Consider the following 18,363-nt stretch of genomic DNA (forward strand, 5'->3'; position numbering starts at 1 on the left):
GGATTTTTCTTACACCCATTTTTGAATGTTTTGAACGATGGCCTGGCTGACCTTGCAGTTCTTGTTGCATTTAGCTCCCGTGGGCCAGGGCTGTGGGTCAGTAGGCGTATGCAGGGCTGCCCCTGCTGGCTGCAGAGTAGCAAAATATAGGTCCTACGTAAACAGTGACTGCTGGCTGAGGTTGGGGGGGGGGGGGCTGATCATTATTTTTAGTTTCTGTGGGACATTTCTGCCAGCAGGGGCAAGGCTGAGCACTGGCTTTGGCAGCTCAGGCAGGGCTGATGGGGGCACGGTGGTTTAAAGGGGGTGCAAACCGGTCTCAGTGGGTAGGCTCTATGGCCTGGCTGCATCACATTTTCCATGGAGCCTTTCTGGCTGCAGCTACTGCCCAGCACCAGGCCCTGACGGTCACTCCTGCCAGGTTACAGCCCAGCAGAGAGTGTGGGGCTTGGGGGTGGAGTTAGGGTGACCAGACGTCCCGATATCCACCGGCAGCACTGTGGGGTTGTTGTTGTTTTTTGCGCTCTGCCGGTGGGCTCCCCCCATGTGTCCCTATATTTCCTTCCCTTCATCTGGTCACCCTAGGTGGAGATGTGGCTCCAGAGCAGAGGCTGACCTCTCCCACCGCGCTGGGTGTGATGGCCATAAGTGTCACGCGCTTCACTCCTTCCCCCTCCACCTTGTGTCGTTTGCCCCCTACACCCCTGCCCCGGGCCCAGCCATGTTCCCCTCTCCTCTCGTACAGGTTCCAGAGCAGGCAGCAGTGCCAAGCTGGCCGCTGGGCTTGCTGCTAGTGCTGGAGCTGCTGGGCCTGTGGGGCTTCAGTCACGCCCCTACCACCAGTTATTGCACGCACCGGCTACCTGTGTCACAGCCCCACCCAGCAGCCCCGACAAGAGGCTGCTGCCCAGCCCCATGGAACTGTATCCACAGGGTCTCAGGCTGGGTCAGCCCATGTCTCCCTGACCATGTTCAACCACTCATCGTGGTCCACCATGGAGGTGGTCAATCTCCTTTGTGCCCAAGCCGTTTAGACCCACCCCCGGCATAGGTTTGAAAAGCCACTGCAGCTGTCAGCCTGGGGAAACGGCCACATTGCTCAACCCTTTGTAGGGGCTGGGCTTTTCTAGTCACCTGTGTGTTTCACTCAGTTGCTGCCCTTGTTGATTTTTGTTTCCTTAATTCTGCTCCATTCCTTTTCAAAAGGCCTTTGTACCACTGGCACGTGTGGCTGTCTGCCAGACTCTAAGGGGGCCACTCCCCTGAGCAGTCCCTCTCTGGAGCTATATTTCCACTACCTGGGCAAGAAGCACATGCTTGGCCATTGGCAGGGCCAAACCACAGATACAGCTTACTTGGTGGGTACAGGTGACGCTGCTGAGGTCAGGTTTGAACTGGGGACCTTCAGCACCAGAATAATGAGCCACTAATGCTTGAGCTAGAGGACAGCTTCTCTAATGAGCAGCAACAGCCACATAAACCTCTTAGCTGGACCAGCTACTAAAGGTAAACATGCCACACTGGGTTACCTTTTAACCCCCATCACTTCCCCCTCCCCCCCCCCCCCCCCCCCCCCCCCCCCCGCTGTTCATCTGTCCACAGGGCAACAGTGAGCAGCAGAGAGACGAGCGGGAAGAAAAATGGAACAAAAACGTTCTATTAGTCCTGGCTTGCTTCCCCCCCTGCTGATTTGAAGTTCACACACGAACTTTAGGGCCCTACAGGAGCTGACAAAGAGCCGCCAGTTTTCCTTCCTGCTGCGCTCTGGTTGCTGCAAGGTGGCAAAGGCGTCGGTGGGGAGGACCCAGTGCATGCCCTTTGTGCAATGCACTGAACAGCCTCCAACAGGCCTGGACCTCTGCTCAATCCTGGGGGGGCGGGGCCATGTTAGCACCATGGGCTGCCTCCTCTGGCACCAGCCCATGCGGTGGGCCTGTCATGTCTGCTCCTGGCTGAGGTGCACACCCCCAATGAATGCCAGTGCAGACCACCACCAAGGGCTGCAACCCACTTCATGCTGAGGCCAGGCAGGGTGCCTACCTTCCTCCCCTCATTGAACTAGGGCTTCCATATTGTTTCTGATGCCTGGATATTAAGTGACTTTAGGCCTTGTGCCAGCCCAAGCCCTGCGGTGGGTGAGGCTGGGCTTAGCCCTGCAGTGCAGGCTGCCACACCACACTCTCCCCCCCCCCCCCCCAGCCCAAACGGGCCTTTTTTGTAAACCAAGGGGCTTTGCCTCATTAAGGCCCAGTTGGCTCTTGGCCTCTGCTGAGGCTGCGAACAAGGAGGCCAATCAGTGCCAATTGCCAGGTGTGTGAGACAGAGAGCGCTGCGGCCACCTGGCCCCTCCGGCGGATGCTGGAATAAAGCCATTAACGTGTTTCACGTGGGCCACCAAGCAGCAATCAGCTGGCAAAGCTGCCAAGTGGGGGCTGGGGATTGGACTGATGCCCCAAAGGGGAAAGGCTCCTCTCCCCCCATTCTCTTCATTCCAGCCCTGGGTCCTTTGAGCCGCTGGACCCCTTAGCAATAAATACCACCCCCAGGAGCCTGAGCGGTGCAACTGGCTGTGACGGGGCAACGTGAGAGAGGGCTGGGTAGGACAGCCCGGCCCATGGACAGCCACAGCAGAACCAGGGCACTGGCTGCATGAGGGGCAGGGCCGCATGCCAGGGCCATGGCCACGGGGGCTCAACCCTTGTGTCCTGCCAGCCCTGGGTCATTTTTGTTTGTAAGGTCCACTTTCTCCCCCCACCTCCTACAGAAATAAAATGCCCCTGTTGCCAGACTGAGTGTGTGTCCAGTGGCTGTTGTGCATATGCAGACCTGGGCTCCCAGCTTGGGGGCGGGGAGTGTGCGCAGCATTTCTGAGGGACCCTCTTTCAGATAGACACATCCAGCCGCCCCTTTGCTTCTGGCAGCTTTAGGCCCAAGGGCTCAGCCATTGGGTGTGGCCTTAGGCCCATGAAGAGCTACACCAGCATTGAAGCCTTGTGGGCTTTAGTAAGGGGCAGAACAGGACTTCTCTGCACCACAAGGGCTTGTGACACAGGGCCACACGGCCTCCCCTCCACCCTACTGGCTCGGGGGGGGGGGGGGGGGGAGCACATAAGTTACTGCAGCCCTTCAGCCCAGCTGTGCTTCATTCAGTGTTTCTCAGCACCAGGCACCAGCCCCGTCACAGCAACACATGAGCAGCCTGAGGCTGAGGCATAATGGAGCTGGGTCAGTGGGTGCGGTTGGGACGCTTCCCCCACGCTGATTGCTGTGGGGAAGTGGGACCGTGTCAGTGACTAAGGGTAGAGCTGTCCCCATTAAGAGCCTGTGCTGCCCCTTCCCCCCCTCCCCCATTGCGTACAGGGAGGGTGATGCATGCCCAGCCTATTAGGAAGGTTGTAGCATGGGTCAAGGCAGAGATTTGCACTCTGGTCTCCCCTGTGACCTCCATAGGGCAACGGAGTCGTGGGCCTTGTGCTGTTCCCTACAGCAGAAAGGTTGAAGAAGGGCTCATTTGGCCTTGGTCTCAGTCCTAGGACGGAAGAAGACGAGCAGGCCAGCAAGCCCTCATCCCCAAGAGCCGTGCCCGGAGCAGCACTATGGGTCTGTGTGGCAATCAACGCCCGACTTCCCCCAGCGCTGGCTGCTTTACACGCCCCATAACTCTGCTTCCCCAGTGCAGTGCGTGCTCGGCGGAGAGTTTCCACCCACTTGGGGCACCCAGGATTAATCATGTCCCCCAGGGGGTGGGTCTGTTCTTTCTCCGCTTGTGACAAATGGAGCAACACCCGCAGGGAAAGCATTCTGCATTTTAAACACATTCCTGCCAGCGCCAGCCACCCTTGAACAGATGCCTTCAAAGTCCCCACCCCCACACCGCAGCCAGCCATGGCCACATCAGCCCCCCTCCGAAGGAGCTCTGGCTATGGGTAGGAGCCAGCGCTTGGTCAAGTGCAGCAGCTTTAAGCTCCAAACATAGAGAAGGGCAAACGCAGGGTTGCTGCTAATGGGAATGGACGGATCAGTGCAGAGTTTGTATGTCCTGGTCGAGCCTTGGGGGTCAACACCGGTGCAGCTACACCGATCACACAGCCCCAGTTCAGCCATACCCGGAACTAGCCCTCCGCGGCCCTTGGCCACGCCTGGCCCCTGGATACTGTCAATCGGAGCAAGGGGGTTCCAGCTGATCGGCTGGGGTCAGGTTCCTCCTACGAGGTCCGAGCAGCAGCCAGGCAGCACTACAGCACGCAGGGGCCAGCTGGCTGCACATAGTGTGGTCAGCTACTCCGGTGCTGTATAAAACCCCGTGTGCTTTTCATTTTCCATCTTCCGCTCCCAGGGGGGATGGCTGTTGGGAGCAGGGAGAGGTGGGGCGAGAGCAGTGACAGATTGGCTGGACTCAGGAGCCATCCTTAGCAATGTGGGAGGACGCAGCCTCTGCTCGGTGCCATATGTAAAGCTACATGGGCTACAGCAGGATGTGGGTCAGGTATGAATGTTCATCTGAGGCCCAGCTCACCCCCTGGGCCAGCACCAGCTTGGGGCCCAACCCATGGCCATAGTATCAGCTCACACCCTGCCCCATTGCCAGCCCAGCACCTGCTCACGCCCTGCCCTGCCACCACACGGGCACCTTGCCTGGGCCCCTTTAGATCACAGGCATCTAAGTCCCAGCTCCTGCCTCTGCCAGGGACAGCCTGAGCCCAGCAGTCCCCCACAGTCAGCTCACCTTCCAAGCCTGGGCTAGCCCAGTGCCAGCCTGGCACTAGCTCACCCCCACCACAGCTTGGTCCCATTGGACCTAGGCATAGGCGTGCGCACAGGGTGTGCCAGGTGTGCCCGTGCACACCCTAATGCAGGGCAGTCAGAGCTGTGGGGGGCAGGGCTGCGTGCTCCCGCGTGGCTGTGTGTATGGCTCCGCGCTGAGCCAGACGCTGCTAGGAGCCTGAGGGGGGGTTGGACAAGGGGCCGGGGCAGTCGGGGGACAGGGAGCAGGGTGGGTTGCGCCAGGGGGTGGGGGTGCTCTCACCTCGGGGGCAGCTCCCCCCTCCCCAGCGTCCCTGCGAGCAGGGAGAGTCTTGGCAGAGGCAACACTGCCCGCTGCCTCCCTCCCAGCGTTGACCCGGTTCCCAGCCCATTGGCCAGGAACCCCGGCCAATGGGAGCTGTGGGGGGGCGGTGCTAGAGCTCCCTGACTGCGCCTCCCCAGCGGGGAGGGGGAGGGAGCTGCTCCAGCTCCTCTTGCTCAGCCTGCCACCTCCCGGGGCTGAGCCGCCTGGGACCAGTGCAGGGGCCGGGTCATTCTCGGCCAGCACGGGGGGGGGGAGGGCTCGTCTGGGCCCCAGGCAAGGGGGTTGTGAGGGGGGCAGGCCCCCTCCCACTCTGATTCCCCCACCAACCCTAGCTGTGACGCTGGCTCAGGCCAGGCAAGGCAAATAGCCCCCACCGAGCAGGCCGGTGAGTGTGGCTGGGGGGGCAGGCAGGCAGGCAGGCAGGGGCGCTGGGTCTCTGGGGATGGTGCTGGGCAGTGGGGGTCTGTGTGGGGTACTCCTGGGCCCCAGGGGGAATGAAAACAGCCCAGGTCCCGCTCCTGCAGCGTTCTTTGCTTCCCTGCAGAAAGTGAAGGAGAAACGGGGGTGTGCGCAGGGCCGGCTCCAGGGTTTTGGCCACCCCAAGCAGCCAAACAAACAAACAAAAAAAGAAAAGAAAACAAAAAAAGCCGCGATCGCGATCTGCGGCAGCAATCCGGCGGGAGGTCCTTCGCTCCGAGCAGGAGTGAGGGACCGTCCGCCGAATTGCCGCCAAACAGCTGGATGTGCCGCCCCTCTCCGAAGTGGCCGCCCCAAGCACCTGCTTGGTAAGCTGGTGCCTGGAGCCGGCCCTGGGTGTGTGATTGGGAATGTTCATGGCATAGTTTGGGGGCATTACCCCCCAAATAGAGGTGAGGTGAGGGGTGGGGGCCACATGGGATGCAAGGTCACGCCACTGCCCCCCCCCCATTTCTGTGAACACAGAGTTGCTGCAGCCCCACTGAAAAAAGGAGGTACTGCTCAGCTCCCCGGACTTTGCAGCTGGACACGACCGTCTGGGTCCTAGTGCTGGTTGAGCTCCCTTCTGTGTGCTGGGAGCCATCCTTCATTTTGTACAACAGTGAGTTGTGGGGCAGGGGGGGGCGGGGCGGGGTGGGATAGGGAGGAGATGGAGCGGTGGGGAAGGGGCATGGGATGGGGAAGAGGATAGGGGAAGCGGGGACGGGGGAAAGTGGCAGTTTGGGAAGGAAGAGGATGGGTTGCGGAGGAGATGGAGCGGTAGGGAAGGGGCAGCGGGGGCAGGGGGAAAGAGGTAGTTTAGGAACTAAGGGGATGGGATGCGGAGGAGATGGAGCGGTGGGGAAGGGGCATGGGATGGGAAAGAGAAGGGGATGGGGGAAGTGGGGGCAGGGGGGAAGGAAGAGGGTGGGATGCGGAGGAGATGGAGCGGTGGGGAAGGGGCATGGGATGGGGAAGAGAACAGGATAGGGGAAGCGGGGGCAGGGGGAAAGAGGCAGTTTGGGAAGGAAGGATGTGGAGGAGATGGAGCGGTGGGGAAGGGGCATGGGATGGGAAAGAGAAGGGGATGGGGGAAGTGAGGGCAGGGGGGAAGGAAGGGGGTGGGATGTGGAGGAGATGGAGCTGTGGGGAAGAGGATAGGGGAAGCGGGGGCAGGGGGAAAGAGGCAGTTTAGGAAGGAAGGGGATGGGATGGGGAAGAGAAGGGGATGGGGAAGTGGGGGCCCAGCATGCAGATCCCCTTGGCAGCAGCTGGGGCTCCCCTGTTAAGCAGGCCCCTCAAACCCTCACTCTCACAAGCCCCACCTCCCCTGCATCTGTACCACCCTGATGAACCCCCCCAGACACCCTCCCCACTGAGCCCCAACCACCTACACCCTGACCCCCACCCAAATGAACCCCACCTCCCCTGCACCCAAACCCCCCCCGCTGAGTTCCAACCACTTTCACTTGGTCCCCCCTGCAGACTCCCATTACCCCTGCACCTGGAATCTCCCTGTACATCCAGATCCCCCACTGAGCTGCCTACACCCAGACTGCCCCACACACCCTCTTACCCCCGCCCAGCCAATCACCGCCTCCCCAGCGCTACACATGACCTTTGTTGACTTACATCAGTCATAGCGCTCTTCCACCACTGCGCTCCAGCTTGGTTGGCGCTCTCTGCACCCGCCCTGTAATTGCCATCACGCCATTGGTCAAGGGGATGTCCAGGGGGTGGGATTTGGTGGGGACTCTGTTCTGAGCTGTGGCGTGGTAAGGGGGCTGGGCCGGGCGGGTTGGATATGGGCCAGAGGGTCTCGGGGGCAGTCAGGGGACAGGGAGCGGTTGGATAGGCATGGGAGTCCTGGGGGTCTGTCTGGGGGCAGGGGTGTGGTTAAGGGTCAGGGCAGTCAGGGGACAGGTAGGGTCCTAGGAAGGCAGTTACAGTGGGGGGGGGGGTCTCAGGAGGGGGCAGTCAGGGGACAAGGAGCAGGGGCGGTTGGGGGTTCTGAGGGGGGCAGTCGGGGGTGGGAAGTAGGAGGGAGTGGATGGGGGCAGGGCTAGGTTAGGGCGGGGCCGGGGGTAGGGTGGGGCTCCCTGGATGCACACCCTAATGAAATGTGCTGTGCACGCCTATGGCCCTAGGGTACCTCATTCCTCACCCTCCAACCATCAGCTGCCCCTGCCTTTGTTAACACACCGGTTCTCCAGGGAGGAGACAGCCGCATGGGCCCTTTGCATCACAACAGCTTCCTCGTAAACCATGGCAGGTACAAAGCACCTGACACTGGGGCACCTGGGAGCACTTTACCCGCCCTGGCTGAGCCCTTCGCAGTGCTCTGCAAGGGACAGTCAGACACACTCCACGGAGGAGGAACTTGTGGCAGGCAAGAAGTTATGTGCTATAGTCACGCAGTGAATCACTCTCAGGCTGGGAATAGAGCCCTGCTCCCCCCCCCTAGGCCTTTGATGGAGAAAAGGCCCAGGGGAGGATTCTTCAACTCCCCGTCCCCAAGGTTTGTGAGAGGCATCAGTATTGCACCGCGCCATACAAAGCATGTCCCAGGAGCAAGGAGCCATGGGGAAGGCACGTGCTGCTCTAATCAGTCATTTCTCCCTCCTTCCCCTTCCCCACCCCCCTCCTATCTGTCCCCTGCCAATTCGTGGTGGCAGAAATCAAAGGCTGGCATTGGCACCGGGCCAGCACAGCGTTCAGGCCTCCCGGGAGCAGCTCAGTGCCCCTCACCCACACGTACCAGCTGCCAGGCAGCTGCTGCCCTGAGGGTGACAGCAGGACCCTGCCCCATCATCTCTATCAGGGCAGCTGCACCTTGCTGGTGGTTTCCTGCACAGCTGGGACTAGGGAGCAGCAATGAATCACCCCCCACCCACCCCCGCCAAAAAAAATCCCAGCAACAGAACCGAAGTCAGAGCGCTTGCAAGCGCCCAGAGCAGCCTGTCCTCATTCTAATATCTTACAACAGGGAGTCCCCCAGGAGTATTAATCTTTAATAGCAGAACAGGCACAGACCCTCTGAACAAAGAGCGACATTCCGCCAACCTGATTTCGCTTCCTGAGCGGGTGGGAGAGGACGGGGGGGGGGGGGTCTCAGTGGAATCCCACAAGAACGCTCCCGTCATTTCTTAATGAGAACGGCTTAGAGTTCAATGGCGCTTTCCATCCCACAGCGCCTGACCCACCGTGCAGAGTAGGCCGGTGTCCCGAGATGCAACCACCTCTGGGGGAGCAGGCTGCAGCCCTGCCCCGTGTGGTACCGCTGCACAGCAGTTTGGAGCAGGAAGTGAGGTCTCCAAGAGAGGCTAGCTGAGGGGCTCTAGGCAGACAATGGAATTACCAGAGCGGGAGGCTGATAGCCCTGCAGAACTGGCTAACACACCAGCCTGGTGAAAGTGCCATAAAATCTTTACTGGCAAGCCAGGGTCAGAGGCTGGGTCCCAGCTCGTCTGACACACAGCACCGCTGGGAGCAGTGCCCCTGAATGAGCGAGCTCCTGCCTCAGTGCGCCTGAGCATGGATTGCCACCACCTCTTAGGTAGTACTTGGTTTGCAGCACAGCTCTCCCAACCAAGATCTAACCAGGCACCACCCTGCTTAACTTGAGAGTCCACAATCAGAGCACAGAGGGTAGGCCCTGGGCACTCACCACAGTTAGAATAAACAGCTACACACAGAAATCTGGTGACCGGGGCTCTCCTACCATAATGATGAGCGCAACATAAAACTCAACTTGCACAGCTGAAGCATCATTCTGCACCCGACAACAGAAGCCCCAGCTACATCAGCCTCCTTGGAGACACCTCCACTCCTCCCAAGCCTTTGCTAGTGTCCTGATCATTACTGCTCTGAAAGCCCAAGGGAGACCTGACTGCATGCTGGTGCAGCTCCAACCCCAGCTGTGTAGATCATCACTGATCCATTGCAAACAAGTTGGCCACTGCTGCAGGGCGTTCAGACATGCCTGTTACAATGTACAGCGCTGTAGTAATCAGAAACCCTGAGATAGGCAGGGGCAAAAGCCCAGATTCGCTCAACCCATCAGCACACCGGTACCCAGGCACAACTGCATTCTTATGTCCCTCAAAACCAGCCCCAGAGAAACATCAGATGTAGCACAAGCTCTTCCTTTCATGGTAGTAGCATTGGAAGTCTTTAGTAGACCTGAGTAGGAAACTTTTCCCATTCCATCAAAAACTGGGATTTTGAAAAAAAAACTTTCCCACACTGAACCCGGACAAAAAAATCAAGAACTCAAAAATTTTCTTGAACCAAAAAAAAAAAAAAAAAAAATGGTTTGGGTCAAGTGTTTCGGTTTGATTTAATCACTTTTGTTTAGTGGTACTATAATCAGAGGCGTAGCGAGCGTCCTCCATCCTCCGTACCCAGTTTCTGCATTGTAAGGGGCCCCGCCCGGACATATGTTCGGAGGGGTCCACTGTTCGGAGGGGGTCACGTTCTTTGTTGCTACGGCCCTGACTATAATTAGCTTAAATAGATACACAAAAAGTAGTTTTTAACTAGAAAACTGGAGCTTTTCATTTCAAAAGATGTCAAAACTAAACAGACAGTTGCAAAAAAAATTTCAAAATGTTTTCAAGTTGAGAAATTCATCAAAACCAGCCCGTTCCAAGAAAGTCACGATTTCAACAAATCAGCACTGTCTGCCAACAACAACAACAAAGTGGGTGAAAAATTCCCAGCTAGCTGCAGTCCTTCCCTCGCTGTGTTCACATGCTATTTCTTTGCTAGAGTTCTACTGCCCTCTGGTGGCCACAGGCATGGCAAATTAATTAACTTTGATACTCCCCCCGCTGCGTTTGTCTTATAACGAGGCTCTTTCAGAGTGGCCCCTTTACCAGTACTTTGTGTTAGGGATGGTCTCTGCTGAACTAAATGCCTGGTGGATTATGTACTACAGCAGAGAGAAGTACTCTGTGTTGACCAATATATGCTGGGCTTATATATGTATTATTCACACCACATATTAATATGACATTTTCCACCTGAATTGGCCTGTGGCTTCTTATAACCCTTTTCACTTATGCCAAGTATCCCATAACACCTTGCATTAGCTGAAGTAAGTTTTGGCTTAAGTAGATAGTAAGACTGTCAGGATCAGGACATACGAGTGTTTTACCATAGCAACAGATAGGGAGTTATTCTCATAGGCCAGTACTGGAACCTCCCAAAGGACAAGTCATAAGTGTTCTATCCTGGTTCAAACCTGGGAGGTACTTTTACCCCCCCCCCCCCCCTTGGTATGGGGAATGTATGTGTTCAGAACAAAGATATAAGCGGTACAGCCTAGTACCAGAAAGACAACATAGAAAGCGGATTGGTTAAATCTCATTTCAGCTAATGCACACCATAGCTTTTATGGTAAACAGATTGGTTATAAAACAAATAGCTTTAGCGCTGTAACTTTGGGAGCCTATCTTCTCTTTAAGGTTAATTTAACAACACTGCACAAGACAGCTTCCTCGAAACTATCATATTGAGCCTTCCTCATTGGTGGTGGGTATAATAGGCCAGGGGAGGAAGTTGTGGAGTTTTTTTGGGGGGGGGGGGAATTTTTGCTTTTATGCCCCATGCAGGCTTCAGGGTGGCTGAGGAGGTGGTATGTGCTATTTTGCTTCCTGGGTTCATCAGTAGTCTCTCTGGACTCCAGGGACATTACTGATGGACCCAGGAAGCTGAGTAGCAAATACCGCCTCCTCAGCAGCCCCGGAACTGTATGGGGCATATCAAAAGCGGCTTCTGACGAGAGAGAGAGAGAGAGAGGTAACTGCATGTGAGGAGGGATAGGGCTCTTCCTAGGGCTGTTGTTGCCCCGGGAAAGGAGAAGAGAGCAAGGGGTGTTGTTGCCTAGTGGGGCCCTTTGTGTTGTGTAAGCTGGCCATAGCTGGTCTGTAAGAGTTCCGTGGAGGGAAAGGTTCGGCCCTGTTCCTTGTTAGTATAATGGTGAATATCCCTGCCTGTCACGTGGGAGATGGGGATTTGATTCTCTGATGGGGAGGATGTTGCCTTTCGAATGAGGAGAAAGAAATGCCTTGTCTGCCAGCACATTCCTCACTTCCTCTGGTACTCTGTGCCATGGCTGCAGCAACCTCGGTTCAAATCCGAGTCACAGCATTGCTTTCGGGTGGGAGATCTGCTGACAAGCACCGAGTGGCTCAGCCTGATTGCGTCCATTTGCAAAGCGAGCCAGCAGCTGGTGCCTAGTTTCCGCTTGGTAAAGGAAAGTCAATGAGGTAAATCCATCAGGAAAAGAGTAGCAGGGAAGCAGCGTATTCCATCCTGGAAAGGGCTGAGTTTGGAATGTCTGGCCACTGCGCGTTGAAAGGAAGGATCTACAGGCCTGAGAAGCTGCAGCCCTGAAGAGGCGCTCTGAAAGCCAAAGGGGCCTTGGGTGAGTTTGTGAAGGCGTGACTTTGAGGAGCATGTGGAAGAGGGAGGGTAGAAAGAAAGGACAGAGAGGAAGACGGTGCTGAGCAGCCCGTCAGTGAGGGAAAGGTCCCAGGCAGGTGTGGTGGGGTGGGGGGAGCTGTGTAGCCCCCACAGGCAGCCTACTGAGACTTTTCCCTGCAGCGTCTTGGGATCGGGGAGGGGAGGTGCGGCACAGGTACTCCTCCGATCTGGCCAAGGGGGGGCGCTTGGGACTCCTCCAGGCAGGGGTGACTCACGGCCCCAGCTGCAGGAGAGGGGCACAGGTCTTGGGGCCTGGTCCTGCCCTGCAGCTGAGAGATTTCAGAGAGGAAGTCCTGAGTTACAAACCAAGGACTAGGCTGGAGATCATTTCACCAGGGAAGAGAAGAGCCTAGAGAGAGCAAATGCGAATTGTTACTGTGTCTGGCTGCAGTTCAGAAACCTGCAAGAAATGCAGAGGTCTCTGTCCAGCTTTAGTGTGGAGCTTTTCCCACCACCCACACAGCACCAGTGCAACTGACATCAGCACCCAAGAGTAAAGGGCTGTCGGAGCTACAGCGGGTTTCTGAAGGATAGAGGCACATTGACAGGTTGCACCTGAAGTATGTACAAGTAGAATCAGACGCCAACGGCTGTAAAGCTGCAGAGCTGGCAAACGACTCTAGGTAAAAATCCAACCCAAGATTCCACCAAAACTGAGACTAGCTCCTTCTTTGATGTTGGGGGGGGGGGAGTTAGCTACTGTCCTAAGGGCCCTCGCTCACCAACCGCCCGCCACCTCATTTTCCATTTACACAGGTCCCAAGAGTCCCCAGCACGTGATGAAATAAGGTTCACGAGGGAAAGGAAATGCTGTAGTATCTGCATGGGTACAGACCCCAATAAGAGCACAAACTTACTATGAGGGTTATACCACTACCTACTCAGGAAAAGAATAGCAGATGCACCCTGTTAAGATTGATTGACAAGGGAACTAAGTCAAATATAACATAATGGGCAACTCCAGTCAGCTGTTCATATCTGGTTAAATCTCCCAGCCAGACAAGGGCTAGAGAAGCAATTTCCCAACAGTTTCTGGAACAGCTAGTTCTAAAGCACCCAAGAGCAGAGGTTACTCTTGAGTTGGTTCTAACACAGGAGTTGGTTTACAATAGCAAACCCACTAAGGAATAGTGATCACAAAGGCCCACATCCCCAAAGGCATTTAGGCTCTTAACTTTCATTGAAAGTTAGGAAAATAAATACCTATGTGAATCTGAGACTATTTAATTAAGTGCAACACTCTTAGGGAAAGAATTAGACATAGCACAGACAGCTTTAGAGGTTTTTCATTTTATTATTTTTTTAAATGAGGAAGCTAGTCAAAGACACACAAAAAGGAAAATAAGACACCTGGGGTCTGCATTGAGGCTAGGTCAGCAACTCTAACAGAGTCACAGAACTTAGTTAGGCATACCCCTAACCAAACAAGGAAGTAGGAAGGCAAGGAGAATAAACCAGTATGGCTAAATGGTAAGCTTCAAGAGGTTATTTGAGTCAAACAAGCATCTTTCAGAAAATGGAAATCCAGCCCTAGTGAAGCCAATAACCAACCAAACAATGGCGGGTAACATGGAAATCAGGTGGGTTACAAGAGAATTTTGAATAACCGACATTAAAATGAGAAAAGTGTGTGTGTGACGTGTGTCTCTGAAGCAGGAAGCCTGGGGATCAATCTGCTTAACTCCCAAAACATAAAGGGAGAAATGGAGAGTAAAACATTTCTCTGCATCAGTCCTCATCACTTAGAGGAGGTTGGGGGAGATGTCTATCCAAAACTGCTCTTCACGTGGCTAAGATGAAGCACAAGATATCCAAGGAGAAGAAGCCAGAACAATAGCTAGATTCAAGACCACCAATTCATGAGCTCCAGAGGATACACACTGTATTTAAAGGTATTTAAGACTGAAGTAGCTGATCTGCAAACAAAAACATCCACTTGTTAAGATCAGCTACTATAGCAAATGCTGTGCCTACCTTAAGCACTGAGGTGATCCTAGGAGTTTCATACCACCAGGACAACTGGTTGAAAGCTATAATTACAAGTAAAATGAAGACGTAGATTTATGTGATGGGACAAGCCAGCAGGGCTTTCAAAAAGGAAAGTACAGCCCTTGTCAACCAGGATTCTTTGAGCATGTGGACAAAACAGTGGATAAAGGAGAAGGCATTGTTCTAATTTGGATTTTTAAAAGGTTTTGTCAGAAGCCCTTCACAAGGAGCTATAAAAGAATCTAAGGGATCAAATAAAGAGCAGGAATAACGGGTTATGCAAAAGTTTCCCCTATGAGCATGTTATTTCATAATTGTCCATTACAGGGTTTTACACCTACCCCTGAAGCATTTGGTGATGACCACTGGCAGAGACAGGATCCTGGACTAGATGGACCACTAGTGCAATCTGGTGCGCTGTACTGGCAGGTTCCACAAGAAGCAGGAACCCCAAACTACCAAGAAATGCTGCTCTTGCTTACATTCCTGGTGTGGTGAGCAGTAGGAAGTCCTTCGAGGCAAGTTTTCCAGCCTAATTTAGCAGACCAGATGTCTAGATAAGCACTGGGGCTTGTAGATACTTCTATGAAGCGACTCCCCTTTAAGAACTTTGGTGGTTTGGCCATTTCTCGTCCAGCCCCTTTCACTGCTGAGTTTAAAAGCTATTCAGTTTTTCCACTGCCAAAAGGCAGCGGGGGGTGGGGGGGCGCTAATAAATACACCATACACAGGGCCAGGTGGTACCATCGGTCTTTATTAGGCAACAGTTGCTCTCTAGCACTGGGACAGGGTACATAACTGGGCACCTCTCAAAGAGCAGAAATGGTTCCTTAGAGCCATCACCAGCTATAACTTTTACAGTGAAGTGTCCCTACTCCTAATATCAGTTGGATAAATAGACAGTTTTTCACATCATCCATAAACACGCCCCCCCACCCCCCAAAAAACAAAATATTACAGTGTATACATGGAAAAATATGGGGGGATAGACAGAGACAGCGGGTCCATAAATAACAGCACACAAACAGGCACAGAGAGGAACCTCACACCTGAAGAAGTGCCACAGGTGTAAAGAACAAACATCATGCATGGACCATTTGCACAAGGGCAGCCTGCACTGTCCTTAAGCTATTAGTACTGCCCTCAACATCTTCTAGGTGTCCATCCCACCTCCCCCCACTAACACTCCAGGACAGTGTTCTGTTCACCTTTAAATGAAGTGACCAGGGGAGGAGATGGTTCACCACTTCCCATGAGTGCCTGGGCAAACAGGGATGGGTGCGGAACTCCTCCCCTCCCTAGTATACTACTGTTGCCGTGGCAGACCGACCAGTGAGGTTTGAAATGACATGGAGGATGCCACGGGCAGATACATTCCTGAACAGATTAAAAAGTCTGGGGCTTTAGAGCAAGAAGCCTTTATGGGAGTAGTTTGTTTGGAAACCAGGGTCTTAGTTTCATCCTGCCTTGGAGGGCGGGTGGGCATTAGCCTCTCCACAAACAAGTTGTATCTCTGTCCCATCTGACGAGCCAAGAAGCTGTGGTGCTGAGCCATAAAAAGCAGCATCTGTTCTTGTGCCAAACTACCAAGGTACTCGTATCACCACGTTATTGTACTCATGTAGATTTAACGCAGAAGCAGCCAACACGATCAACACGTAGGACATCTCATGTACACTGATCTACCGAGATATCAGGAGCCAGAAACCAGAGGCAAGAAAACCACTCCTGAGTGTCCCACTTATCATGGGCTGCTGACGCCAATGCGAAGCAGGAGTTCTAAGTGGAGCCTTTGAATGCATCCACCCACACGCTGGGAAGAGACAAAGGACATTTTCTTTTGAGGAAATAATTACAATTATGACTCTTCCATTAAATGCCCCCCAAAAGGGGTGGGAGAGATGCGGGGGCAGGGGGGAGGCATTTCACTGCAGAATGCCCTGCAGCTCAATAACGGTGAGCATGGAACCACTGTCAAAGTGTGGTTTGATGGCAGGCGGAATTGCGTCAGTAAGGTTTACATCTTAGTAAAGCTGTGGTGGACAACATTCCCAAGGTGTTTAGTTTGGTGGCATTTTAAAACTTTCGCTAGGAGCTCGCTGCAAAACAGAGGCAGAAGGTCCCACGTGTATTGTAACAGCCTTTTCTTTGCAGTAACTGAAGCTCCAACGGCGGTTGCTGCAGAAAACCGAATAAATCTAGAAAGGTTTAACAAAAATTTGAGTTCGGCTTCTGCAATGAGACACCGTGCTGGGTAACGAAGGGCTGCAGGCACCTGCTCAGGATAGGACTGTACCCAGTACCACTGTAGTTCTAGCTACACACACACACACACACACACACACACTGAGAGCAGCAGCAATGCGTTCCTGCCAAGCGCTAGCTTCCGTATTGCAGGTGTGAACAGGAATGATTTCACACAGTCTTTGGACAGAGGCAATGTGAACGGTGGAGCAAAAAGGAAAACTGGGTCACTCCCCCAACCCCACCCTCTTTCAAAGTCACATGACTTGGCATTAGTACACAGAGGATCCAGCCAGCTCCAGGATCCTCCAAACCGTGGCAGACATCAGGTTTATGTAAGCTCCCTCCCACGGGGGCACATCCTGACATGCAGATCAGACTGACGGGTGTGCAGGTGAGGACAGACAAAGGGGCCTGGAGCGGGGGGAACCACCAGGTCTAGGATTTTGAGTAATGAAGTATCAAACCTTCTCTTTTTTAAAACCTGTTTTAATCTGTGCCAATGAAGAGGGCCCAGCAGGGACAGTTCTCTCCCTTCGCCTCAGCCCAGGTCTCTGCACATCCTAGGTCCCTCACCCTTGTGCCCTCACTATGGATGCTGCTGATTTACACTAGAACTCTGCCCTCCCCCAGCCCCAACAGAGGCAGGAGGTAGCTCTGTGACCAGAGGGGGGAGAAGCACATGGGGCAGGGGGTGCTGAGAAGAGAAATCTACTGAAACTGTTCCCGACATCTTGTAAAGACACAAACATCCCTATAAAAAACTGTATAAAAACCACAGGGAGATTTCCTGGGTGGGGTGGGCTGGCCCCAAGCACCACCCCTCCCCCGGAGATCCCCACACACGCAAAGTCTATAGAAAAAGGCTCCCATAAAAACAGCGTCGTTAGCCCCGCCTTGAGGAGAACGCGCTAGTGCTCTTCCCTCCCCATCCCAGCCAGCCCGGAGCAGGCGGGCAGCCAGCCTGCAGGTAGAGAGTTGCCTGAGATGCTGGTTTTGCCTGGGAGGGGGTTCCGGGTGGCTCCCCTGAGGGGTCGGAGAGGGGAGGGGAGAGCAGCCCCCGGAACACAGACCCACCCAGCACCAGGAAATGGCACTTTTCTGTTCTCAGGGCTTGCTGACCCCTCCTCCTGAGCCGGCATCGCCTCTAACCCCAGCGAGGGGCAAGGGAGTGGGGGAGCTGCTAGCAGCCGCTGGCCTGGTTACACAGACTAGAACAGCACTAGCCAGATTCCAGTCCTGCCACCAGGCCTGAACGCAGCCAATCACTAGGAAAGCTAACCCTGGGCTAGTCCAGAGCCCGCCCCGGCCCAAGTGATTCCACTTGCATGGCCCTAATCTAGAACGGTCTGCTCTAAAGAGGGACTATACTGGGGGAAGAGTCCAGTCTGATGGCCCACAAGGCTGGCTTTGGCCGCACGGCCCCTGGGCTAGGAGGCGGCGATAGCGGTGCCCCCGCTCAGTTTGACGATCATTTGCTGGCAGTCGTTGCAGGAGCGCTTGTCCCCCACTTTCTCCAGCGTGCGGGCTGCTTCTGCCAGCAGGACTGCGCGCTGGCCCGGGGACGAGAGGAAGGAGAGGGGGAGGTGGCGGCAGGCCAGGAGAATCGCCGTGGCTCGCTCTCTCTGTCCTGGCAGAGTGTCCAGCTCACCTGTGCAGGAGAAGAAAAACCACTGTGACCAAGCCTGGCATAGCTCTAGCCCAACCCCGGCACTGGGGATCCTGTCGGTCACCATAAAACGCAGCCTTCTCCGGGCTGGCTGACCGCCGCGGAGGTCAATACACCACGCCTGAGTAGGATGGGATGAAACCTTCAGGGAGTTATTTTAAGGCAGCAAGGTGAGGTGGCCCAAGCTGCAGTTTGGCCAGGATCGCAGCCTGAACACCCAGATCCCAGGGTAAACACGGACTGGATCTATAACCAGGGGCCAGGCCGTCGGTTCCAAATTTAACTTGTGCCAGTATTAGTATCTCGGATGCTCACTGTGACCTGAGCAAAGACATTTGCTTGCTAAGAGGATTTTTTTTTTTTTTTAAGCTGATGGCTTTTCTTTAGGAGATCAGCACTTTAAACTTTACCCTGATCTGTGAATTCCCGGCTTCCTAAGGGTAGCTCA

The 18,363-nt window shown here is 54.7% G+C and overlaps 1 protein-coding gene across 1 annotated transcript in view; it reads right to left on the reverse strand.

The window, feature by feature from the left end:
- Positions 1-14,737: 14,737 nt before the first annotated feature.
- Positions 14,738-18,363, reverse strand: part of SREBF2 (sterol regulatory element binding transcription factor 2) — a 39,034-nt gene continuing 35,408 nt past the window's right edge. Inside the window, exon 19 of the mRNA XM_065411756.1 lies at positions 14,738-17,897. Coding sequence (XP_065267828.1) covers positions 17,677-17,897 — 221 coding nt within the window. The 3' untranslated portion in view covers positions 14,738-17,676. The remainder of the gene's footprint in view (positions 17,898-18,363) is intronic.

This window comes from Emys orbicularis, chromosome 1 (genome assembly GCF_028017835.1).
Source record: "Emys orbicularis isolate rEmyOrb1 chromosome 1, rEmyOrb1.hap1, whole genome shotgun sequence".
Taxonomy (NCBI): domain Eukaryota; kingdom Metazoa; phylum Chordata; order Testudines; family Emydidae; genus Emys; species Emys orbicularis.